Below are 25784 nucleotides of genomic sequence, written 5' to 3' on the forward strand. Positions count from 1 at the left end.
CAGCAGCTCCCTAGAGGAGTCTTTGTGTCAGCAGGCTTTTAAGTGGAGTTGCTGTTGGAGATTGAACCTTCTGCCTACCAGAGCCCCAATGCTGAGCCTGGGCCACTCCGTATCTGAGCCTAGGAAGCTGCCTTATAAGGAACCAGTCATTGAGCGACTTAGCTCAGTACTGCCAACACAGACTGGCAGTGGCTCTTGAGGGTTTCAGGTGGGCCAGAGGGACGGTCTCTCAAAGCACTATTGGGAGATACCACTGGGAGACTGACTTTGGGGCCTCCTGCATGTAACACCATCACAGAAATTAGGGCTTCCCCGGCTTGGAGGGCAAAATTTAACCTCCTTGGAGGGCAAAAATTAACCTCCTTGAAAACTTTTCTGGCAATGGGATGTGACTTACATTTCTGCCAACCGCCTTGTGGAAGGAGGGAGGCTATTGAGCGGTCTTTGTTTTTATTATGTATTTGTGTTTTTATATTGTAATTTGTATGTTGTGAACTGTTCTGAGGTCTATGTGTATAGGGCAGAATGCAAATGTAATTAACAACATCCTCTGCTGTTCCCCACCTGCTGAGAGAGACCACACAAAGCTCCCATTTATACAAAATTTTTATTAAACAACTGTAGAACTACACTCCGAAGCAGGCACTATACACACACATACCAACCAATACACACACTTTACACAAGTGTTGTAAAGTGACTTGACTCAGAAACCTTAAAAGGGGCGGGGGAGGGAGATGCTGAACATTAACTGGGCAGGTGAGAGGGGGGAGAAGGTAAAACATGGCAGGCACTGTTGAATGTCAACAGTTCTCAGTCTTGGCCAGCGAGCGTCTGGTTCCCTCGGCCACCCTAGGCCTAGGAGTAGAGGTCCTCTCGGTCGGCAGAGTACACCTCCCCTTCCTGCAGGAGGGCGAAGTTGAGGAAGTGAGAGGGGCGGTGGACCTCGTGGTAGAACTCTTTGGGGTTCGCCAACTGCAGCTCGTACTTCATGTTGGGATCGTGACGGACACCTGCAAGGGGGGGGGGGGACACAAACACCGCCATCAGTCCCATCTGGTCAGGCCTCCTCTTCTCACAGGGGCCACCCAGATGCCCCTGTTGGAAGCCAGCAAGCAGGATTCAAACACAAGAGCAACTCTCCCCTCCTGGGGTTTCTAGCAACTGGTGTCTGGAGGCAGAGCACAGCCACTGTGGCTTCGTAGCCATCGATAGCCCCTGCCCCCCACTTCCTTGATTGCCCTCTAATCCTCTTTTAAAGCCATCCAAGTGGGTGGTGATCCCTGCCTCCTGTGGGGGTGAGTTCCACAGTCTGCGCTGCATGAAGAAGTCCTTCCTTTTACCTGCCCTGAATCTTCCGTCATTCGGCTTCAATGGCTCCTGCTTTGGTGCCATGAATGGATGGTGAGAAAACATCAAAGCGGGGCTGAGGCTAAGCCGACATGGGATGGGGAGTTCTGTGGCGCCTCCAGATGCTTTATGGACTGCCAGCAGCCAGGGCTGGCGGGAGCGGTGAGCCCAACAACATATCAAGTGCCACAGATCTCTTGCCCCCGCCCCCAATCCCTGGCCTAGGCTGATTCTGCTGCTCAGCAGGAAGGGCAGAAGTAAGGCTGCCCTCCTCCCCTCCGTTTCCTTTCTGAGCAGAACGGCTACATCCTGCTTGGCAGGAAGCGAAGGCGCAGGTGGGGTGGTGGGCACAGCTGGCTGGTTTTCTCACCAGCCTCATCTCTGCCACCAGACACAAAAGCTCAGAGCTTCAGGGGACTGGATCAGTCTGGGGGAAAAGATCCTGGGGAGGGAAGGAGGCGGGTCTTGACTGGAGAGAAGGCTAACCAGGGAGAGCTGCTTCTAGGTCACAGGCCCATCAGCCTGGAGAGAGAGGAAGAGGCTCATTATGGGATGGGCCATCGCAGCAGAAACCCCTCCGCCCCAACTCACCCATGAAGTTGTAGTTCCAGGAGCCTTGCGCTGGCACCATGAAGAAGCCCAAGAAGCGGTCGGAGAGCAGCATCTGCACCCTCTCGTAGTGAGAGGGCAGGTAGCCCTTGGGGTTGTTCCCTTTGTCGGTGTTCTGCCTGCCCCACTCGTAGCCGCTGGGGGTCAGCTTGTAGGCCGTCAAGGTGCAGGAGCCGGGGGTGAAGCTGGGCAGGTGAGAAACCCGGGGTGAAGACAAGGAACAGGGCAAGTTCTGTTCCGCCCCCCTGCTCAGCAGAGCTCAGTTCCCACCTGTGCCCTCCAAGGGGATCCAAGACACCCAGCGCCCAAGCACACTGCCCAGGTGCGATAGTGATTGCTCCAGCCTCCAAGCAGGGCCCACAGCCTCTCCTGCCTCTGGGACTCACCTGCAGGTGATGATGATGGTCTTTTCGCCATCCCAAGAGGGGTTCTCGGCCATGACTTTGGCATGGGTTGTGACGTCCTGTGGGGAGAGCTGGGGCGACTCATTTGGCTGCGTGTGGATCCACCCCAGGGGCTCCATCTCCTGAAAAATCGAGAGAAAGTCATCGCTGACTCCTTCCAGGGCTGGCGGCAGGGGGAGGCTTCCCAAAGGGGGTGGGGTGGGGCGCCGTTGGCTAACGGACAGAGCAAGCCAGGCATCTCTGCAAGGAACGCAGGCAGGCCTAAGCCGCTGTGCCCTGCCGTGGGGCTCAGTTGTTCCTCTGCCCCCTCCAGCCCACTGGTGGGTCACCAGAAGCAGCACAAAGATGGTGGCAAGAAGGAGCAGCAAATCCCTGATGGGATGCGACTAACACCCAAGGTCTGTGTTTTCTAAAAAAGACCACAGACCTTATTATTTCAAGCAGCTTTCCTAGCTGGGCAAAAAGGTCTCTGGTTTCAGGATTAAAGATAAACAGATGTTCCCACCTGGGGTTTTTTGGAACTGTTTTCATGGGATGTTCCTAAATCACCTTGGAATGATTCAAAAATTCAAGGATAGAACTGTGTTGCTGCTGCATTAACCACTCATGACTTCCTCCCCCAGAGGCACAAGATAAAGGCCCATCACCAAGACCCAAGAGACACCCAGAGCCGCCTCCCCTGCCGCGTTTGGGGTGCCCAGGCCGGACGCACCTTGAGATACTCGTGTTGGGGCAGCTGGCCAGGAAGGTGGACAGTCTGGTGAGTGCCCCACTGAGGCACCATCACGATGCACCGGATCTCTTTCACCTGGGGGTTGTCTGGGGGGCTCACCCCATACAGGTATCCTGCAATCTGGGAGGGGGAAAAAAGAAAAGGCACACCAGCCTCAGTGAGAGGCTTTGGCAAAGCAGCCCCCAGGAGGCAAAAGGCCCAGGAAGCCCCACAGAATCAAGTCGGATGAAATAGGTCAGTGGACAGGAAGGGAACGAGGGTTCAAGGCACACACAGGAAAAAATCAGATCCAGTGAAACAGGCGGGGGAACGACTGGCCCTCCAGTGGTTGCTGACCTACAACTCCCATCATCATCATCACCCCTGGTCCCTGGCCCTGCTGGGAGTTGGAGTCCGGCATCATCCGGAGGCCTGCAGATGATCCCCACAATGACAGCAAGGAGACCCAAGGGGTAGAGAAGGTTGAGCTGGAATTCAGGGGGCAGCAAAGCTTCACAGTATATGACAAAAACATCAGAGCCGTGCCGTCTACGTTGCACTGACATTGTACACAAAACACAACAGGAAGAACAGTTGTGATGTTCTGGAGTGTTAGTTTTCATGAGGAAAAGAGACAACTGAAAGTTGTGTCAATTTTATGACCAACTTCTGGCCTAGTTATAAAGCCTCCCTCCCTCTCTAATTAACTATTTGTCTTTGTCACACACAATTTTACTGGCTGACACTGTGTTATTCTGGACTCCTCCCTATCCCCAAAGAGAAAATTCCTAGCATTTAAAACATTTTTGCTGAGGAATAATACTGGTAACGGGTATCAGTGAGATCAGGAGGGCAACAGAATGTGGGCAAGAACGCAGCCAGCCATGGGGCACACACACACACACACACACACAGAGAGAGAGAGAGAGAGAGAGAGAGAGAGAGCGCGAGCAAAGACCCCCCCAGGGCCCAAGTCCGTTACTCCCTCAACCGCCACCACCCCCGCCTTCACCACCACCGGCCAGGGCACCTGAGCACGCAGGTCCGATATGCAGATGAACTTTTTCAGGACATTCTTGGGAAGGATGTAAGTGTAGCCTGTCTCCTTGATGTCATCCGACGAGACGTAGATGTGGTTTGTCCGCAGGTGGAGGTTGGCAGCGGAGATGGCCCTGTTTGGGGGGAGACGAGGAGGAAGAGGAAGGGGGTTACTGGAGGAGCTAGACACGCCCCCGCCTCACCCAAGGCCACATCTGCTGCTGCCACCGCCAGCCCCTCGGCTGCCTACCTGACGCGCCACTCTGTCTTGGAGGAGAAGGTCTGGGTCTCGTAGTTGCTGGTGGTGGAGGTGATGATCTCATCGCCGTGCTTGTTCACGGTCCGTGTCTGGGTGGCCGTCAGCTGCGACTGCTCTTTGGTCTGCTTCTCGATCTCGGCAATCTGCTGGCGCTGCTGCGAAGGGGCAGAGATCTCCATGCCCAGGATGATGTCCCGGATCTCAGACTGCGTCAGGGAGGCCACATTCACACTGGTGGGAGAGGAGCCAGGAAAGGTGAGATGGGGCAGCCAGAGGCCTGGAGACACTCTCCTACCATGGCACCTGCTAAGGCAGCAGGACAAACCTCCCTCCCTCTGCTTCTTAAAAACTGCGGCTGGTGCTAAGATGGGGGAGAAGGGGGTCAGCTCAGGGAGGTCCAAAGAGTGCAATGCCTCAAGGAGTGCCTCTCTCCACAAGAACCAACATGGACCCTGTGCACATCTTCTGCAGCCATTCCTCGTATGCCCCTGCCCCTCCACGAGAGGCCTGTGCTTGTCCCCGCCCCAAAGAAGGAATGCGTCCCTCTGGCTGAAAAGACTAGGGAGCCTCTTACTTGTTCTTCTTCCCATAGTCGGCCAAGATCAAGTCCTTCAGCTGCACCTCCACTTTGATCCACTCCTCGTCCGTCAGGGTGGGCCAGATGTGGTGAGGCTCCGTGATGGTGGTCTTGTCTGGCTTCAGGATGACCTTGGCCCGGTCGTTGTTCACGTGCAGAGCCCGGAGGATGAGGATCAGGCGGGAGAAGGCCTGCAGGCCGAGAGAGAGGGAGACGGGTGAACAGGGATGTAAATGCATCCCAAAGGGTGGGCATCTGCGGCTGGATCTTGCTGGGGAGGGATTCCTTCTCTGGGAAGCCTCCAGAGCTTGGCCAGAGGGGGTGCCACCATGCTCCAAGCCCCTGGCAGACGCCAGTTTCTGCTGGAGCGGCTCTCCCACCCCAGCCTCACCGTGTAGGAGGAAATGGTCTTCAGCCAGTCGTCATAGAGGTTGAAGAGCACCATCTGGGGCTCTGTAGCCTTCAGGATGAGGTCCCCGAACTTCTCCACTTTCAGGCAGGCCTGGAAGGGCAACTGGAGCTCCGAGCCTTTGATGACGATGTTGGGGAAATCCAGCAAGTGCACCTGGGAGGAGGGAGAGAGAGAGAAGAGAGGCAGGTCAGGAGAGCAGGGTGGGGCCAGAGGTCTCTAGCGCCACCTGGAGGAGAACAGACTCTGCAGGTGCCAAGGGAGTCACCCCCATCCCAAGACAAAGACCCCAACCCACCTCCAGAGGGTCCAACATGCCCTTCCGAGTGACGATGATCTGCTTCGGCTGCTCCTCAACGGGCAGGGAGCGGATCAGGGCCGCCACTTCCTCAGCTGTCTTCCACTTGGCCAGCTGGAAAAGGGATGGATGGGGAGGGAGAAAAGGAAGAGAAGGCGCTGAGTAAAGAACCAGCCCTGCCATTGGCCCAATGGCTCCTTTTAAAACTCTGGCGCCAAAGCAGCCAAGCCACAGGTGCACACACAGGTGGCCGCGGAGCAGGCCCAGGCCCCAACTCCTCACCTGGCCCAACCGCTTCTGCCCCGCCCACACGGAGGTGTGGATGATCTTCAGGAAGAGCTGCCCCGTCCGGGGGTTGAAGATGAAGATGGCCCCATTGATGGGCTTGGTCGTCAGGTTCCCTTCAAAGGTCTGGAAGGGGAAAGAACAAGCCCTTGAGTGTCTAGACCCTCCGTTGCCCTCGCCCCCACCCCGGTTCAAAGCAGGTTTCTCAGGCCGCGGACAGGCTGCCTCCTCCCCAGCCCGCAGGGTCCGTGGTGGCTCTCACTTTGTGGATGGTGACCCTGTAGACGTTGGTGTCGTCGACAAACCAGATGATCTGGTTGGAGAAGAGCTCCCCGTAGTTCTGGGAGGAGAGGTAGGGCTCGGTGGGCTCAGAGGAGTAGAGCTGCAGCCCCTTCCGGATCCGCTCCCGCAGGACGTAGAGAGCCGGGTTCGCCTTCATGATCTTAGCCATGGCCTGCTGGATCAGGGGCTTGCTCCCGGGGAACCAGTTCCCGTAGGCGCTGGGGAAGCCAAGCAGGGGGAAGGTCAGGGCCACAGGTCAGGGCCAGCCCCTCCCCTCCCTTCCACACAGCGGGCTGCACAGACACTCCTGTTCCTCCAGGGCGTCACAGACACCTATATGGGGACCCATTCTGTGGACCAAAAAAGCTGGGGGTCTGCTTTCGTTGGCTTGCTTATCTACTTTTTGGTAGTCACAGGAGAAGCCTATGTGTTGGGTGCAGGTAACTATAGCTGTGCTCGTCCTGTGAGTAACAGCAGCTGAAGGGACTCGCAAGAAGGGAGCATGCTGTTGCCCCTGGTCCTGCTCATGGGCTTCCAATGATAGCATCTGGCTGGCTATTGTGCAAAGATGGAGGAGATGGGCCCCTCTGGGCCTGATCCAGCAGCCAGGCTCTTCTTCTAAAGGATTGCTCAAATTCACGGAAGGGGACAAGGCTACCACTGATTGCTGGAGGCAGCAGACTCCCTCCGCTGCCAGGGGAGGTCTGCTTCTGAATCCCGGTTGCTGGAGGACAAGGTGCAGACTGTGCAGAGATGCTCAGACCTTGTTTGTGAGCTTCTCACTAGGGCAATCAAGGTGCTGGGCTGTTTATTTTTGCTTTATCTAAACTTCTATCCTGCCCTTTCTCTCAGAGGGGCATATATGAAGCCAAATGTCAGTTTAGTTTTGCCATCTTTAGCGAAAATGAATCCGCCTCCTTTGTCTTTTAGCACTGTTGTGGCTTTTAGTGTTTGATATTTTACTATGTTTTATATATGCTGTAAGCCACCTAGAGTGTCTGGGGAAACCCAGCCAGATGGGTACGGTATAAATAAAATAATAATTAAAAATTCAAGTATCTGAGTAGTATGGCTACTCCATGAGCCTTTCCTGATCCGAGCGCTGCCCACTGTTGACTGAAGCAGGGTTCGCTCAGGAGTTTGATTCATTTGGGTGAGTTGTGAACCTCTTGCAAGAAGGCTGTGTGGGGTTTCATGGTGTTTATGTACGAGGTGATGTGTTTTCTTTTGACAAGGTTTCCCAGCCCCCTCACCTTCAGCATAATTGCTTTTAAGCCAGGCATTCTGCATGTCTACTTTACAGGGCGATTCCCTGCCAACCCACCTGGGCTACCCTGTCTTTCTCCCTTTCTCCCAAAGGAGATTAGACGGGACCAGGCTGATCCAGCAGACAGATCTTCTTAGGTTCCTATTAAGAGGCGAGCCCCCACACCCTGCTGGGACCCCAACCTACTTTGCATCCCCTGGAAAACACCATCCCACCCCCTCACCTGTGCAGGTTGTAGGCCAGGTCGATGGCGATGAGGACGCCGGTGGGAGATGGGTAGATGCTCATGTTGTCCGTGGTGTAGTCCAGGAACTTTGCCCGGGCGTAACGCTCAATGTCGTGGGAGTCGTAGTCGCCCCAGCGCAATTGGATGTCGATCCAGTACTTCTGGGTGGTGGTGCTGTCCATCACGTCCCTGCGCAGGAAGCGGGCAGCCGTTGGCATGGTACTCGGCAAGCCCAGGAGCCTTACTGCCACCCCAAAGGGGGTCCCTCCCCCCTCTGTCCCCGCTTGCCCTCAGTGGGAAGAAGCAGACGGACTCACTTGGAGTCTGCCAAGAGGGAGGGACGGGAGACGTTCCACTTGTAGGAAGCAAAGAGGAGGATGTCTGCGCAGGAGGAGTTCATCTTGTAGGACTTCCTGGGGTGGATCGTCTCCTTCTGCACCGTCTCAATCTCCAGGGCGTCCAGCTCTTGGTCAAACACCTGGGGAGCAGTGGACCACTCAGAACAGCCCCGTGGGCCCACAAGTCACCACCACTCCCCTAAGAAGGCAGCAGCAGCACCAGAGGGATCCCCCCGAGTCCTGCCTCACCTAGAGGTTTAAGAGGTTTCTGCAAAGCCTAGAGACTCATTCACTGTGCCGGAAGGTTCGCCAAACAAACCCTCTTACAGCCTCTGCCCCCCCCCCAATTTGGTGCCTTCCCATTTTCCTTTTGGGGGGGGCAGAAGAGGAGCCAGAGAACCCCCTTAAGAGCAACTGGGGACTGGCTGGAGAAGAGGAGGGGGCTCCGAATGTCCCAGCTTCACCCCGACAGCATCTCCAAGGAGGGCAGTGGGGGGGGGGGGGAGAAAATCCACTAGCCTGCAACCAAGGCCAGAGACCAAGCATAGGGCTGCTGCTGCTTCTGCCCCACTTGGCCGCCTCCTCACCTGGCACAAGTCCATGACGATGCTCTCATGGATCTTCTGCCACAAATGGGCCCGGAAGATCTGGATGAGGGAGATCTTCAGCGTGGGGATCTTGCCGTGCATGAAGATGCCTGTCAGGTCCAGCTGCACCTGGAAGCCCACGTATACCTGCAAGGAGAAGGGCAGACGTTCAGGAAAGGGGGGCAAGCACCACAAAACCTCAGAAGTGGAAAGCTGGGAGGTGCGGAGGAGAGACGGAGTTGATGTCCTCACCAGCTGCCCCTCAAGAGATGACTCAGCAATAGCCCCCCCCCCAAGCCAGTAGGAGACTCACGTTGGCCCTGTTGATGGTGGGAGACCACCAGAGGGTGAACCTTCTGTTGGGGATCTGGTTGAGACCTGAGCGCTGGGCGTTGGTCAGCTTCTTCCACTTCATGGACTCCTCAAACCCGGAAGCCTTTTCCCTAGAAGCAAAACACAGGCACGGTGAGGCCTGAGCTCAGGCCTGGAGTCGTGCAAGGGTCTTCTGACCTCTCTCTTCCGCACTCCCAATCCTCCTTACCAAAAGAGACCTTCCCAGGTTGGGAAGTAGGTGCCCTTGAAGAGGGTGTGCTCCAGGATGCCCTCCACCCCGCCCAGCGCCTGGATCATGTCTGTACGGTAGTTGTTCAGGTTCCAGAGCTTCCCGTCATGGCGCTGGTGGGTCCACCAGAACGGGTTCTGCTTCAGGACCTGGAAGGGGCAGGGGGAGAATGTTAGAGAAGGAGAAGCGTCAGGCGGAGAGGAACAAGAGCAGAGGGCTCAGCACCCCTGGGCAGTTTAGGGGTGGGGAAGGTTTTGTCGCTTGCCAAGCCACCAGCCCTTGTAAGAGAAAGAGGGAAGGGTTGGTCATGGGCCCCCAGTCCCCACCTAGCCCAGTGGGGCAGGGGAGTTCCCTACTGGAGGTGAAAATAACTGCCAGACTCTGAAAAGCTGGACTCACCAGATGACATTTATCAATTCTGTTAAATTAATTAACCTTAGTAATTTTAATTTCATTTTGAACAAATGTACAATTAACTGTTACTGAATTTTGATGTGTTACCACCGTCCTTGGTTGGGTTGTGCAGACCGCTCTTCTGAACGATGCTTTTTACAGGGCAGGGTGAGAGGGCGCTAGGAACAGGTTTATGGAAGCCAGGGACCCTCCTACCTGGTACTGCTTGAAATCCGTCCTGACCCTCCAGCCCTTGTCATAGGCCAGGGTATGGCGGTCCTTCTGGAAGAGGGTGTTGATGCGAGGGATGCCCCTGTCCCACGAGTCCTCCAAATCCTCCAGAGTCAGGCGCCTGGGAAGGAGAAGGGGAGAGACAAGGCTGCCGTTGGCTCCTCACTCTTCTTCTCCTGCCCCACCAGGGAGGGAGGAGGAGGAGGAGAAGAAGGAGGCGCCCTCCTGCCTCTCAAGCGCACCTGTTCTGAGCGATGGCCTCCTGCCTCTTGAGGGCATACTCGGCCCACACCCGCTGGGAGTCAATGAACTCGCTCTCCCATGGCTGGATGTAGCGGTACAAGTTGGGGATCAGCTGGTCCTCCTCATGGCTCATTCCCGAGCGGAAGTGGGTGATGCCCACGTCCGTCTGCTTGGACCACCTGCAGGGAAGAGGGGAGAAGGTGTGGGTGGAGAGAAGTCCCTGCCGGAAGGTCTTTCCGCTCCCTCCCTCCCTCCCCACTCGGCCTCCCAGCTCACCTGAGGTCAGACTGGGGGATGAGGACGTGCCCCATGGACAACATCCCCAGACCCCCCAGCTCCTTGGGAGTGTAGAAGACGACTGGCGGAAAGCGGCTGGGCATCTTGGAGTTCAGGCCAATCTTGATCCGAGTCTGGATCTTGTTCTCGCACTTCACCAGCAGATCCAGCAGCTCCTGGGTGTTCACCACGGCCTCCCGGAAGTAGGTCATCAGCCCAATCAGGGCCGTGTTCCACTTGTTCACGATCTGAAAAGCAGAGAGCGGAGAGCCAGGCCTCAGAGACTCTGCACTGAGACCACACAAACACACCCCAGGCCCAAAGACATGCCCCTCTCCCGACCTTGGTGAAGGTGGTGGAGCCGGAAGCCATCAGGATCTGCCTGACCCGGTTGTGGAACCTCTGCATGGATTCATCATCCACCCGCAGGAAGCACTGAGCCGTCCGCTCCTTGGTCACCTGAAAGAGTAGCCAGAGCAAGGACTTCAGGAGGGCCCTGCAGTGCTGGATCAGGCCAAAGGACTAAACCTCAGGAAGAACTTTCTGACAGTGGAACTTTCCTTCTTTGGAAGTTTGGGGCCACCAGCCAGGGGTTCTTTAGCTGTGCCGGCATCACAGGGGTCAGATTAGGGGGTCCTTCCAACTCTATAATTCTTTGATTCTTCCTAGCACAGCATCCTCTTCTCACACTGACCAACTAGGCACCCTCAAAGGAAAGCCCACAAGCAGCATTCCCTGCACTGGTGATGCACTCCCTGCACTTCTGTCTCCAACAGTGGAGAAAGAACACAGCCCTGTCTGTGAACTTGTCTAATTCTCTTTGAAAGTCATCAGAAGAGGCCTGCAGCAGGCGGATTAGGCCAAGGGGCCCCCATCATTGCCCAAACTTCCACAGTGGTGAACCAGATGCCTCAAAGTGAAGCCCAAAAGGGGAACAGAAGCACAACGGCAGCAACTTTCTCCTGCTGTGATTTCCATCGACCAGCATGCAAAAGCAAGCACCACCTTCCATGGACTGACCTGGCCGTGGCCTCTCTGAACCCAAAGGAGACTGTTCCCCAAACACAGCCTGCCCTCTGCCCCCACCTCGTTCTGCAGATTCCAGACGCCGTCCTTGTGTGTGAACTCCTCATAGCTCGTGCGGCACTTGGGCAGGATGCGGCACTCGAAGCCGCACATGTTGAAGAGCAGGTTGGGGTTGTCCTTGCTGTAGACGGAGACGAAGCTGTTCTCCCACTGCACCGTGGTGACTGAGCGCGGCAGGCGGTTCTTGATGTCCCAGAAGACGGCACGGCCCCTGGCAGGAGGGAAGAGGCGTCAATCCCCTGGCCCAGGCAGACCCCACAACCCACCCCCTTTCTGGCCACAGAGCCAGGAGGGCAACCGGCCCGTCCACTTGACCCCGGAGCCGGCCACTCACAGGTTGACGTCGTGCTTCATCAGCCGCATCCGGGCATCTCGGGGCCAACACTTCTTGTTGTTGTAGCCGACGATGTTCTCATTGTTGGGGTCCGGGTGCTCTGTCAGGTAGCGCTGAATCAGGTCCCTTGCCTCATCAGCAGTGAACCTGAGGAAGCAGCAGAGGGCAAAGTCAGAAGGGTCCACCAGGACACAGTACGCTTTGGGGCAAAGCTGGACATGTGCAGGCTGTGTGCGGAGGGGGCTCTTTCCAGTTCAGCAATGGGATCGTAGGAAGCTGCCTTGCGCCGCCCCATCAGTCCATCCAGATCAGTGTTGCCAACACTGGCTGGTAGCATCTCTACAGGATTTTAGGCAGGGAGGTTTTCCCAGCCCTTCCTGGAGGCGCCACTAGGAACGGGACCGAGTGCCTTCTGCATGCTAAGCAGGGGCTCTGTGCCACTCAGCTACGAGGGCCCCTCCTCATCTCATTAGCGTTCCTCCTGGAGCCCGCTATCTGCAGGAGCACCCCCCCCTTCTCCTGCTCCCTCCACGGCCCCCAGTACCTGAAGAAGATGTGGATGCGGTCAATGTATCTGCAGAAGAGGCGGATGGGGTGGGCCACCTCGGTGGCAATGTCCTGGAAGCTGAGGAAGTCATTGGGCATCTGCGGGGGGCCGGCCATCTCACTGGCGCGATGCAGGCCAAGCACCAGCAGGTCCATCACCAGGCCGTAGTACTGGACGATGAAGGAGGCAAACTGCAGGCCGCGGATGATGCCGTAGGAGTTGGTGTGGTTCATGTCCTGGGGGAGGAAAGAGAGAGGTCAGCCAGAGGGCTCAGCCGGGGGCACAAGCCCCAGCTAGCCAAGATCAGACTCCACCTGCGTGAAGGAGGCCCTGGGCCCTCAGAGGAAGACGCCCCCAGGCCCCACCTTGTAGTTGATGACCACGTTGTTCTTGGCTGTCATGTAGTCAGCGATGTTGTGGTCAACAATGAGGCGCAGGAGCCTGTTGAGGAGCGTCAGGTCGATCTTTTCGTACATCTTCTCAAAGCGAGACTCCAGCATGACGTTGCACTCGCCCTCGCTGGTCTCCCACACATCCTGCAGGTTGTTGATGCCTGGAAGGGAAGGGAGGGCGGGAAGAGAAGGAGCCCAGCTCAATCCAGTTCCATCCTGCTAAGGAAGGAAGGGGAGAAAGGAACCCCTGAGGCCAGCTGTGCCCTGCTCAAGACTTCCCTGGAGGAACTGGAGTCAAGGAATAGGCTCAGGGGCTGACAGTTCAACAGCCAAGGCCTTTCTCGGCCCTATTCCCAATCAGGAAACACCCAACCCTCTCTCAAAGCAGACAGAGGCTGCTCAGAGGGCTGGATCCATGGATGCTTCCCACGGACAAGAGCACCTGTGATGGCATCTACAGGTATGACTGGGAAAGGCAACCCCCCCCCCCTTGAACCCCTGGAGTGCCTCTGCCAGTCACTGCAGACAAAGCTGAGCTAGATGGACCCACAGCCTGATTTAGTACCAGGCAACTTCCTACACAGCACAACCAAGAAGCCCCCCGCCCCAGGCCCCCTCTCCCCACAGGGCTCACCCTGGCACCACTTATAGACGAGCAGCGGAGGGGGCTCCGTGTCTGCCGGCTTGATCCAGGGTGGGAAGAGGCGCCTCTTGTCGGCCTCGTACCACAGGTACTGGTCCAGGTAGGCGTCTGTGATCTTCTCCAGGGGCTCCACATCATAGACCGGGACGAGGTGGCTGTAGAGGTCCATGAACTCAATGCCCACCTGGCCAAAGAGGATGAAGAGGAGTCAGCCAGCAGGGGGCGAGGGAAGGGCACCCCAAGGACGCCACAGCTGGGAACACGTCACTCTGGGGATGCTGAGGCCCCGTAGGCGCTCCCCCCTCCAAAAGCCTTACCTCCTTGAAGGCTCGCTGGGTCAGCAAGTGTCGCTTAATGCGGGACAAGGCCTCGTGGGGGTTGTCGTAAGCCTGCTCAATGAGGCCCAGCTCCTCCCGCTGGGACTGGTTCAGCCGAGACTTCACACTGCATGGGAGGGAAGTTACATTTCATGGAAGGGTAGGCATTCCTCAATGGCCGCATTTCCTCAGAAAACAGGGTTCCCCAAGGCCACCATACGAACCTGAGAAGAGCCTGACTGCTGGATCAGGCTCAACATCCCATTCTCACAGCAGCCACCCAGGTGCCCCAAAGGGAAGCCCCCAAGCAGGACCGAAAGAGCCCCCCTCTCCCCTCCTGCAGCTTCCACCAGCAGCTATTCAGAAGTGATGCATAGCCGTTGTGGCTGGTAACCACCAGCATTGGACCATAGCGCTGTTTGGGCCCCGCAATGTGGCCTGTGCCCTCCCGCCTTCCTGCGGCTCACCTGTAGGCCTCCTTGAGCCTCTCCAGGGCCAGGATGAGCAGCTTGGTGTCGTGCTTGTAGGAGAGAGGGGGGAAGGGGATGGGCGAGAAGCGCCGGCTCTCCAGCCAGTGGACGGTGGTGGTGTAGACGGCCACGGCCTCCTCCGCCGTGATGTAGGGACCATCCTGTGGGGGAGGCACAGCAGGCACACAGTCAGGCAGGGGTCTCTCCGTCGCACTGCCCCACAGCCCCCCGCTCCACTCCACCCGGCCCCACCTTCAGGTAGTTGTGCTGCCGCTCCTGCTCTGCCTTCAGGTACAGCCGCGTCAGGCGGCCCAAGTTCTTCTTGCAGACTGTCTTGTCCACGGTGGCTCCGCGCCGGATGCGCTCGCGGTTGTAGTGCGCCGTGTTGGTCCACCAGTCGGCCTTGGCCTTCACGTAGCGCAGGATCATGTTCTCAATGGGGGTCGGCAGCCCTGGCACCTGGCAGGGGGAGGGAGGGAGAGGTCACTGGGTGGGACAGGACCTTTACTATGCTGCATAAGGTCAAAGATACATGTACTCCAAGTTCTGGTTTTGTCTATGCTTTTTATTATTCTGTGAAGTTCAAGAAAATACAGCTTTCTAAGACAGGAAGGACAGCGGGCAGGCTGCCTGGAGGAGTTGGCATCAGGTGGAAGGAGGACAGGACCATTGATCCTGGGTTCAATCCTCAGCATGTCCTGATACAACCTGGGGAGTTGGGGATGTTTAGCCTGGAGAAGGGGCGACTGAGAGCCCAATATCTCAAGGGCCGTCGCAGGGAAGGTGGAGCAAGCTTGTTCTCTGCTGCTCTGGAGGGCAGGACCCAAACCAACGGATTCAGGTTCTGAGAAAGGCACATACTCCCTGGAAAGGTGGAGGACTCTCCTTTCTTAAGTTTTTAAAGAGAGGTAAGATGGCCACCTGCTGAGGGATTCGTTAGCTGAGATTTCTGCGTTGCAGGGTGTGGGGTCCCTTCCAACTCTTTCGTTCTCTAACTGGAGGAGAGGCCTGCCTGAAACCCTGGGGAGCCTCTGCCAGTCAGTGTGGACAACAGTGGGCCAGGTAGACCAAGGGTCAGACTCTGTTAGGCAGCTCCCAATGTCCTATATGGGTATTTGGTTGGGGGGCAGCCAGGGGCCACGAGGGACTTGCCTTCCAGGGGATGTTGGCTTTCCAGCACCGCCAGGCTTCGCTCAGGTGCTGCAAGATGGTCCTGGCCTTGTTCTGCTTGATCCCCTCGGGCATCATGTCCAGGATGTCGTGCATGACGGCTGCGCGCAGCTCCAGGTCAAAGTGGGACTCCACACGCTGCTTGGTGACAGTCTTGGCCACCCCCTTGGAGTGACGGCCTAAGGAGGGAGGAAGGAAAGGTTGGTCAGGGAAGGAAAGATGAGGCCAGCCAAACAGCTATGCAGCAAGGGGTGGGGGGAGAGAACTCTGGAAACGGCCCCCAAAGACTCCCACCCAGATGGGTCAGGAAACCCCAGGCAAACCAAGAACCTTGTAAGGCAGAGATGCTACTCAAGTGTCCTCCTTGTCTCTTAACATTTTTGCAGGGAATGCTCTTTTTCTAGCACAAACACAGGTGTGTTTGGATTTCAATATTGTTGGTATGCTTTGAATTTGTCATTTGTAGTTGCATTATTTGGCATCTTCTTAATCTTGGGAGCCTCCTTGGCTGAAAGGCGGCACAAAATGGACAGCAACATAACCCCCCCCTTCCCTCCCCATCTGCTCACCTTCGAACTGCCTGGCCAGGAGGTTGCCCAGCCAGCGCTCCAGCAGGGGAGTGATGCCTCGCATGAAGAAGAGCCAGACGCGCCAGCCGGGCGCCCAGAAGCCGCAGCCAGGACCCTTCCCCACCGGCCCCTAGGAGAAGGGGGCAGGAAAAGCATATTAAAAAGCTGGGGTGGGGGAACCCAGCAGATCAGCATTCCTCCCCCCGCTTCCACCTTCCACCCCCAGCTCAGCTGCAACCCCCCATCCAGGCTCCCCGCTGGACTCACCGTGTTGAAGCGGTAATAGATGAGGTGCTTCAGGTCTTTGCACATCCGGATCTGCCTCATCAGCTTGTACTTGTACCTGTACATTCCCGTCAGCTGCCCCACGTGGGCAAAAATGTACTGGAGGCCGTCTGAAAGCTGCGGGCAGAGGGGGGCAGTTGGGGATCAGAGAGAGAGAGAAGGCCAATATGTTACAATGGGGGGGGGGCATTTGCACAGCCTCTCTTCAAGTGACATGCATCTCCTTTCAGAACTGAAGAGTCACACTGGGGGGGCATATCTAGTTGAGTGTCCTCTTATACCGCAAAGGGGAGGGCCCATGAGGGCAACCCTGAACCCAGCTGTGATGGCCGCTAGCCTAGATAGGCTGTCAAAGACGACAGGAAAAATTCATGGGGGATAATGGCAATCAATGGCTCCTAGCCAGCATGGCCATGCTCTGCCCCCCCCCCCCCCCGGTCAGAGGCAGCAATGCTTCTGAATGCTGGAAAATGCAGAAGGGGAGGGGACCCTGGTGCTAGGATCCTGCTTGTGGATTAAGGGACGGGCTGCTACAAAGACAGGAAGCTGGACTATTATGGGGCCCCTTTGAACTGATCTCGAAAGCTCTCCTTGCATTGTTCTGCTACATTCCTTCTTGGCAGCAGAAAAGGGTCTGGGCTGGCAATGACCTACCTGGAAGGCGTCCACGTTGCCCAGCCTGTACTGGACGTGGCTGTCCACCACCAGCTTGGTCAGGCGCAGCACCTCCCGGCAAAGGTGGAAAGCATTGCCAAAGCGGGACTTCTTCCTCTCCTGCAGACAAAGAGGAGGGAGAGGTGTGCTGTGCAGAACCCCCCAACAGCAACTGCACCAAAGAAGCTGCCCACGGCTCCAGCAGCAGCTGCCAAGCCCCCCTCCCCAAATCAGGCTGGGAGCAGGAGCTGGCTGACAGGGAAGGCCAGCTCCATCTTCCCACGACTCTGACTGGCAGCAGCTACCCACAATCCCTTTGACAGAAGAATGGGACTCGGGAAGGGGCTGTGTTGTGGCCCCTCAGTGACTGGAGAAGGTTGTCAGCCCCTGTTGGGGAACAGAGCCGGCACCTTGGTGGTGAGGGTCTTGACAGGCTTCAGGTTGAAGTTGTAGTCCAGGTGGAGATAATTGAGGTTCTTGCGGTGGATCAAGAGGTTGAGCATGTTGTAGCCCTGGCGACAGACCTGCAGCCCCACCTCCACCCAGTCCAGCTTGGTCGACTGGAAGAACTTGGTGGCCTTGAAGGAGCGGAAGAGGTATCTGGAGGGGAGAGAGGGGAAGGCAGGCTGTGTGTCACATCAAGGTGCAGGAAGCTGCCTGGTCCACTAGGCCCAGTTCCCATCACCTCCTGCCCGACACCCTTCCCTCCTCCCCAAGACGCCAGTGGGGCTTCAACAAGGACCCCTATGCCTGCAAAGCAGATCCTCTGTCACTGAACTACGGACTCCCCTCCAGGGAGGGCCGCTCACCTCTTCTTCTGGGCCTTGGGGGGTCGGTGCTTGAGAGCATTCAGGACGTAGTACTTGAGCAGCTTCTGGTAAGAGACGCGGACTTTGACGGGCTGCCCAGCGGGGCAATGCTCTCGGTACCTGGGAGTCAAAGGCAAAAAGTTTTGGAACTCCCTGCCTATTGATATCAGGCTGGCACCTGCTAAATACATTTCTAGTTAAAGAAGTCTACCCAGATATTTAGAAGGATGTTATCCTAACTTTTCGAATGTCTATTGCTGTTAATTTTTCTTAATGATTATTTCATTGTTTACCTTTTCTGTAAATCACTTTGAGTGTGGTTTTTAAAGTCAAGCAGTGTATAAATCTTACAAAGTAAAATAAGATACAGTAACATGTTTTACTTCTCCAGAGAGAGAGCTCCAGGAAGTTTACAACCACTAAGTTAGAACTTCAAGCATTTACAACGGAACAACTGAAAAAACACCCTCAGTTGTATCTCACCAAGTTCTGCTCAGAAGCATGTTGAATTTAAGGGACCCAAGTTAGTCATGTCCACTCTGGGTAGGACTAAACACAGGAAGCTGCATTATACTGAGTCAGACCCTTGGTCCACCTAGCTCAATACTGTCTACACTGACTGGTAGCAGCTCCGCTGGATTTCAGACAGGAGTCTCTCCCAGTTCCACCTAGAAATGCCATTGGGAAATGTGTTTTTAAGAGCCCCCTTACCAGTTCTTGACGAGGGGGATGTCGAGGGCCCTGCGGGTCCTGCCAGAGCGCAGGTTGAAGGGCCGAGGGGCCCAGAGGAGGGCGATGCCATTGGCTGTGTTGTCGGTGTAGAGGGGTGTCTCCTTCAGGAAGGGCTCCACAAACTCCGGGAGCTCAAACTCCTCATCGTCATCAGGGAGAGGCTCCTGGCTCTGGAAGGAGAAACCGGCGCACACAAAAATGCTCCAGAAACTGCCAGCAAGCATTTATGGAGTTGTTTAAGTGAGCCTCCCTGCCTGCCTTCCTTTGTAAGTGCGGTGGGGAAGCTCAGGCCCTTCTGCCCTTCTGATGCCTCTTCCTTGCTGGACGGAGGATAGATGGGTGGACAAGTGTGTAGGAAATTTCCATTCTTTGCTCTATCCACTTTCAAGGCAGAAAGGCAGGGTGGACTCACCCCCCACATGTCCCCCTCCTCACTAGATCCATGAGCCTACCTTAACAGAGTGCCTGTGAGAAATGGGGTTGATGAGGGGGTCGAAGTAGAAAGCTGGCAGATCTGGATCTTCCGTCTTGATGAAGACGACGTTCGGGGTGTGATACCTGCATGGAACAGGTGACATCAGGCAGAGCTATGCCCTCCACCACTTCCTCCTTCCCTCCCGTCCCCACCCCGCAACTGGCCCAGCCCCACCCACCCTCAAAATCTCACCAGGTGAGGTGGACGTGGTGGGGAAGGTTGTTGTACAGGTAGGGGAAGGCGATCTTGTACTCTGTCCGAATGGGCTGCCGGATGATGATCTTGTTGATGTCGTTGAACTCGTTCCAGTCCTCATCCCTGTTTGGACCAGAAGGGAGACGGGTGGTCAGCCCCAGGGCTCTATGGGGCAAGGGAACAAACCTGGCAGCTCCCTCCTTCCCTGCCTCAAGCTGGCCTTGGAGAGATCTCCCTGGAAACAGCAGCCTGCTACAGCTGCCCCCCCCTCAAAGCCTGCTTTCACTGCCACACAGGTCAAGCGACTGTCCCCCAGTGGTTCTTAGCACCCCACCTCTGGGTCCTGTCAAAATACACCTGAAATGGTCCAAGGGCAGTGAACCCCAGATCGGCTTCCTCCAAAAGCAGCCTGGGTCCTCAAACACCAAATCTCCCTCCCACCCCCAGGGAAAAAGGCTCCCACTTACTGCAGGTTAATGTCTCGGACCAGGGGCTCAAACTTGGGCCCCCCTGGGATGGCCATGTTGAGGGCCTTGGAGGTGAAAAAGGCCTTCAGGTCAAACAGGTAGAAGTAGTTGTCGTCCACAAGGTCCGTGAGGAGCTGGTTGGCCAGGCGGTAAAGGGTGGACATCATGGGGAGGGTGAACTGCCAGCGCTGGTAGGTGGAACCGTTGACGTATCTGCAGGCCCAGAGCAGAAAGCCAACTTTCAAACCCATTCTCCTTCCTATCCCCACAGCAGAAACCAGGCCTTGCACATAGAAACTGGCATGGTATTTTTGCAGGTCAAACTGGCAGTGCTTAGCAATAGAGACAAGGAACGCTTCAGTCACCAAAAGCAGGATATTCTCAGGGGTCCCAGCTGGAACTGATGGGGAGCCTACATCTGGGGAAGGCACAGATCTAGTCCTGAGTTCCACAGCTTCCCAAAGGAGGGCTCCGAAGGCACCTACTGGGCCCAACTGAAAGCCAACCCATGTGCACCTTCAGAGCTCTCCCTTTTCCAGCCGGAGACACAAAGGAACGGCCTTGGAGAAAGGGGCTGTTGAGAGTGCAGGTTGTTCTCCCAAGCCGAAAAAGCAAGTGCATCACCTCTCAGCCACCCTGACTGACACTTTCCAAAGCTCTCCAGCAGCACCTTTTTCAAGCCCTAGTGAAGCTCCCCCCCCCCAAGTAATTTCATTTTTAACAAACACGATGGAACAAAAAGCATAATTCAACAAACACAATCCTGCTACATTTCTGCAGAAAAATCAAAGAAGGGATTAAAAAAAATGGATGTATTGTGCTATATTAGAAGCAAAAAAACTTGTTTTGATGAATTGGAAGAGCTGCAAAAAGATGCCATTGAGCACATGGATTGATAATATGGCCAGATTAGCTACATATTAACGAATTGCATGTCGACGCAAAATAAGAATGGATAAATATGAAGAATCTGGAACGAATATTTAAGTGATAAGGCGGATAATGGTGGGAAGTAGGAGGAGGAGAGAGAGGTGGGAAAATATTGTTTAAAAAGGTGTAGTCACAGGTATATCAGTGTATCCAAATCTGAATTGTCAAATTGTGTTATTACTGTTATTACGGTTTTTGTTGTATGTGTCTTTTGCAGTTGATATTTGTATCGATAAATTGGTTAAACAATTTTTTTTAAAGGGGATTAGGATCCAGAATCCAGGGTAGGGAGGAGAGTGGAGGGTTACCAGAAGGAGATAGTACGTATTGACACATTCAGTCTTTAGGTAGATTTTTAGGATCCAGGTTATTTGGAAAACTCATGCTGAGGGCTCAAAGTATTTACGAATAATGGACGACCACAAAGGATGACGAGAATCGGGAGAGAGGCTCCTTGCTGCCATGATACAAATTCCATAAACGGAAACTGATACCGAAATTAGCAACTTGCCTATAAGCCCCCTAGTTTGTCCTCTGCCTATTCTGCAGGTTTCTCAATCACTGTCAGTCGCCATGCCTTGTTTGGGGTAGCAGAATTTGATGTCCATAAAGACCCCCTTCTGGTTGACTCCCTCTCTACCTGGTCCCACTCTCTCCATCCCTGCCTTCTGTACAGAGCCAGACATAGAGGATTTTCTGCTTTAGCCATGAGCCCAGGCAAGATGGTACCCACTTGCGGTTGTCCTTCAGAGGCTGGTGGTCGTAGAACCAGTCCAGGACTGGGGCGTCCTCCTCGGGATCCAGCTCCAGCTGGATGGCCTCCAGGGGCTCCACGTCCAGGATGTTGTCAGCATAGTCAAGGGGCGGCTCCTCATCATCGAAGGGCGGGAAGCGCATGCGCTTGAAATGCCGCCGGTCCCTCTTCTCCCGCCTCATCATGATCCACATGGACCTGGAGCAGATCGAGAGGGTCAGGGGCTGAGATGCACATTGCAAGACCAAGACCCCGGAGCCGGATGGGAGACCTCACTTACCCCCACTGGGCAATGTAGACGGGTTCGATCACCCACGGGATCTCGTTGACAAAGGAGATGGCCCCCGTGATGTGGTACAGGACAGGGACGTCGCGAATCTGCTCCCAGGGCATCGGCATGTTCTCCAGAAGCTTCAGGACTGCATGGGGCATGTATTTGAGGGCACTGGGAGGGAGGAAAAGCAAAGCTAAAACAGGCTCTAAAGGTTGGGCCAGTACTTACAAATGTCATACAAACATCAGAAAAGGTCTGCCATGCTGGATCAAACCAAAGGGGGTCTGTCTAGTCCAGCATCCTGCCCTCACAGTGATCAACCAGACGCCCCAAAGGGAAGAAGACCACAAGCAGCCCAGAGTGGCTGGGGAAACCCAGCCAGATGGGTGAGGTAGAAATAATAAGTTGTTATTATTATTATTATTATTATTATTAAGCAGGAAGTGAGCACAAAAGCAAATCTCCCTTCCTGCCATTTCCAGCAACTGGTAGTCAGAAGCTTTATTATCATCAGGGTTAGCTGACTGGCTGTTAGCAGCCAACACACAACCACAAAGCTCTGCAGGTACATTTTCCAGAAAAAAAAAATTGCAGTACTTTTAATTTTCTGTGGGTTTGTTTCATGAATGGGTAACAGTGAATGGATGTCAATTGCATGTACTGCATCTGGCAACCTTGACAGTTTCAATGCCTTAAGCTTTGCTTGCTAAATAAGCAAAATATAAGTCTCTGGGGAGGGGGAATTGGATCAGTTAAGAGGGCCAGATCCAGGAGTGGCCAACCCTCTGCTGGCCACTTCTGCCAGATGGATGGGGCTGCCCACCTGTCAATCAGCTGACATCAGGTCACTGAAAGTTCAAGGCAGAGCTGTAAAGAACTTGCAGTGAACAGGCAGCCACTGAATAGGGTGAAATAAATAAAGCTATCAATGGCTGCCAGTCCTAATGGCTAAATTAAATCTCCACATTCAGAGGCAGTCTGCCTCTTAGGACCAGTTGTTGAGAAGCCAAAGAAGGTCAGTGCCTCCACATGGGGGAAAACAGGTTGCTGGGCCTTCTGTCCAATTCAGTTCAGGGCTTCTTTGAAGTTCTTAACTTGGAGATCCTCCCAGTAAAAAGCATAAAGGATTCTGCCAAAAGCTCCCATAATCAACTCAGCCTCCCACCCCTTGAAAGGCGTGGCTGTTTCCCAGCATAAGCAACGCCAGAAACACCCCATACCCCCAAACTGCCCGAGGTCACCATCTCCCCTTCTCACCCCAAATAGACCCGCTTGTCATGCCGGAACTTCCTGTTGGTCATGTCCCCGTGGTCCCGGATGATCTTCCGCACGTGCTCTGGCGGCATGTCCTCCTTCTGCGCATCCACAAAACCAAACTTCCGCTTCTCGGCATAGCGCTTGGCCTGCAGCTGCTGCCACTTGCGAGCTGGAAGGGGAGCAGGCGAGGTCCCAGCATCAATCCTTGCCCTCTCCAGGGAGAGTTGGGGAAGGTGCTCTTACTGAAAGAGCTGGAGAGCTATCTGCAATGAATGCCTTTCCGTCCAAGAGGGCAACCCCCCAGGGTCTAAGCGGAAGAAAGACAGACCTCCCTACCTCTCAGATAGGCACACACATCCTGCCACAGCCGTACCTTTTTCCTGCAGCTTTTCTTCAGACATGTAGTCAGGCAGTGGGGTCAAGGGAGCAGGCATTGGGGGGCAGGGCCCCCGGAAAGGGAACACGCCTGCCATGTTGAGGAGTTAGGGCTGCGAAGAGAAAGCAAATCAGGGAGAGAGAAGTGGGTGCTCCTCCTGCCAAGGGGTGTGAATTCTACTGCACTGCACTTCCCACGCTCCAATCTCCACCCCGCCAAACACACCACCTCTGCGGAGAGACAGAAAAGCATTTTTAAAATCCCAGAAATCCTTCAGGAGGGAGCACAATATCTCACAAAGCTGTGGAATATGTTCTGCAGGAAGATTTACACTACAAGAAAATCAGTGTTTCCCATGTTTTACTTTTCATCTGAGGAGGCCTGGCAAAGCCTCAGGCTAAGAGGCCAAGGCAGTATCACACCCCAGGTCCGTCCATCTGATGAGGTTGATCAGCGGGAGCCATCTGGGTGCCCTCCAGAGGCTGCAGGACTACAGCTCCCTCACAAGTTCATTTAAATATAAATATCAAAGCACATCCAAAACACGCCCACAAAAATGGTACATGCAAACAAATGAGGGCACATTTCAACATTTAGAAATGTGTGTGTGTGTGTGAGTGAGTTGCGCCAAGGTCAGCCCTACTCAGAGGAGACCCCCTGAAAGGCCCAAAGGGCGTGACTCACTGGGGGTTTCCTCCAAGTAAACCTTAGTTGCATGCAGACTCGTGTGCTGGAATGTGGGTGCCTTACAAACAGAATTACATCAGCCGTACGAATACATATATGTATATGTGTGTGTGTATGTACACAAAAGTGACGTGTGTGTGTGTATTTATATACACACACATACACGTGTACATGTATATACACATACACACATACATACATACTTATACATAATGTACATATATACAAACATATACACACACACGCTCCACGCATAAATTAGTCGTGCCGTATTTTGCACGCACATTTAAAACGACCCTTAGGGCGCTTCTCCCGGGGAGGTGCGGCCCTTAATCCGGATTGGCGCATGTGGAGCCGTTAATCCGAATCGGCCACTCCGGTTTCCCCCAAGGCCCGACTCTCTTTGCATACCTGTCCCCTCCGCGAGGGGGGATGCCCGGCTCTTCCTCTCCCCTCGCCTCCGCTCCGGGTCCCGCTTTCTCTCTCCCTGCCGCCGCTTCTCTCCGAGCTCCTCGGAAAACTCTAATGGCCGCCACCAACGCCACCCTCGGGACGCAGATCGCAGCCACTGCGCAGGCGCGGCGCCGCGGAACCGGATGTGGCGGAGCGCGGTGTGCGCAAACGGCCGTTGAAGCCAATCAACTGTCGGCAGCGAGAGACGGACGCAAAATGGGTCCAATCGGCGGCGCCGAGTGGAAAGGTCTTCTCCACCGTCGCTCCGGAAGGCACGAGCAGAACTTCCGGTTAGTGAGAGCGGGAGAGAGAAAGGGCGCGCGCGAGGGTGTCGGTTACGCGCCCGCCCCAGTTATTATTATTATTTCATTTACGTAGAAACCACAATCTTCCCCACCCCCTCGAAAATAGGTGAGGGGAGGCGGGGAGAAAGAAATGCGTCCAGCAGGGCCGGGGGAGGCGAATATAGGCGCCCCAGGAAAGTCCTGAGAGGAATCTTCCCTCGCCGTCAAAGGAGCGACTGATTCGCTCTCGTGACAAGAAACATTTGCGTTGCCTGGAGGTTCTCAATGGCTGCCGGCCTGTATTTATGTAACATACTGTAGCAGGAACCCCCCCACCCCAATCATTCTGTTTGTATAAACTTCACACTCACACACTACATACGCCACATTTATGTTATAAATTCATAACACCACATTTCTGTTATAAATTCATAGAAAGTCAACCATACATTGGATTTGCACTGTTCCATTTTTATTTTTACTCCATGTGACAAGAACTAACAAAGGGGGGTGACTTAGTCCTGGTCAGCCATAATCCCTTCACTGTCTCAGCACATAACACAGGAGCCCTGCCCATGCCAACCCAGACAGAAGACAATCAAGATCACAAAGAACTTGCATATGGGAGTGGATTCAACATGGACTGAAACAAAGGACACTGATCAGATCTTCCCTCAGGGGGCAGGAAACTGCAAACTCCCCTTTGTCCTCTGGAAAGTACTCATGGGGAGGGGGAAAGGAGGAACCAGCCAGGTGACAAGACACTCATGTTACCACCAACTCCTCCCTCAGCCCCTCCTTTCTGTAATGTATGCCTCCCTCAACTCCTCCTTTCTGTAATGTATGCATGATGTTTCTGGGGGTGGGCTAGACCTAGAGGAGGGGAATTTCAAAAGTTTTTATAAGACCTTGCACACTATTCTTCTGGGTCTTTCCTCTCTCCTGCACGTGAGGGGAATACCCTGTTGCAACAGTTCAATAAAGGCCAAGCCTACAGGCTGCTGTTTTGCTCCAAGTTATCCTGGTTGGTGTCTTTGTTTTGTCCAAGGGAGCCCTCGGATTTTTCCTGTAACAATACACAGCCATTAAGAACCTTAATAGTAAGAATTCACCCGTGTAATAATAATATTAAGTTGAAATAGGTAGTAACATTTTTATATGTTTCAGCCATTATTAACCTTAACAGTAGTAATGACTCATCCCTTGAAACGTTTAAAATTAAAAATTATAAAAACAATAAAAAATGTAAAGGGACCCCTGACCGTTAGGTGCAGTCAT

The 25784-nt window shown here is 54.7% G+C and overlaps 1 protein-coding gene across 1 annotated transcript; it reads right to left on the reverse strand.

Moving 5' to 3' along the window:
- Positions 1-588: 588 nt before the first annotated feature.
- Positions 589-24372, reverse strand: PRPF8 (pre-mRNA processing factor 8). The gene is made up of 43 exons (XM_083714982.1): positions 24181-24372; positions 23080-23194; positions 22707-22875; positions 21456-21620; positions 21155-21373; positions 19492-19704; positions 19022-19147; positions 18807-18912; positions 18334-18524; positions 17623-17742; positions 17224-17413; positions 16814-16933; positions 16142-16276; positions 15875-16004; positions 15288-15484; positions 14388-14594; positions 14133-14296; positions 13666-13792; positions 13340-13532; positions 12679-12866; positions 12311-12549; positions 11767-11913; positions 11433-11643; positions 10689-10805; positions 10347-10594; positions 10070-10249; positions 9813-9948; positions 9183-9352; positions 8955-9084; positions 8642-8788; positions 8034-8194; positions 7714-7905; positions 6204-6441; positions 5939-6067; positions 5657-5770; positions 5341-5514; positions 4947-5140; positions 4364-4603; positions 4106-4247; positions 3076-3216; positions 2346-2485; positions 1942-2144; positions 589-1013 (listed from the first exon to the last, which is right to left on the reverse strand). Exons 2-43 carry the CDS (start codon positions 23177-23179, stop codon positions 859-861), a joined length of 7008 nt encoding a protein of 2335 aa, XP_083571108.1. The 5' UTR covers positions 23180-23194; positions 24181-24372; the 3' UTR covers positions 589-858.
- Positions 24373-25784: the final 1412 nt, after the last annotated feature.

Source organism: Podarcis gaigeae (genome assembly GCF_964106915.1).
Source record: "Podarcis gaigeae genome assembly, chromosome: 15".
Taxonomy (NCBI): Eukaryota; Metazoa; Chordata; class Lepidosauria; order Squamata; family Lacertidae; genus Podarcis; species Podarcis gaigeae.

What these genes read in the sequence shown, in the direction of transcription:
- PRPF8 (XM_083714982.1), bottom strand. Translation starts at nt 23,179, where the DNA reads ATGGCAGGCGTGTTCCCTTTCCGGGGGCCCTGCCCCCCAATGCCTGCT. An exon ending in AGAAAAGCTGCAGGAAAAAG is followed by an intron (nt 22,876 to 23,079) that starts GTACGGCTGTGG and finishes CTCCCCTTCCAG; the next exon opens with CTCGCAAGTGGCAGCAGCTG. An exon ending in ACAGGGTCACCATCCACAAA is followed by an intron (nt 6,068 to 6,203) that starts GTGAGAGCCACC and finishes TTCCCCTTCCAG; the next exon opens with ACCTTTGAAGGGAACCTGAC.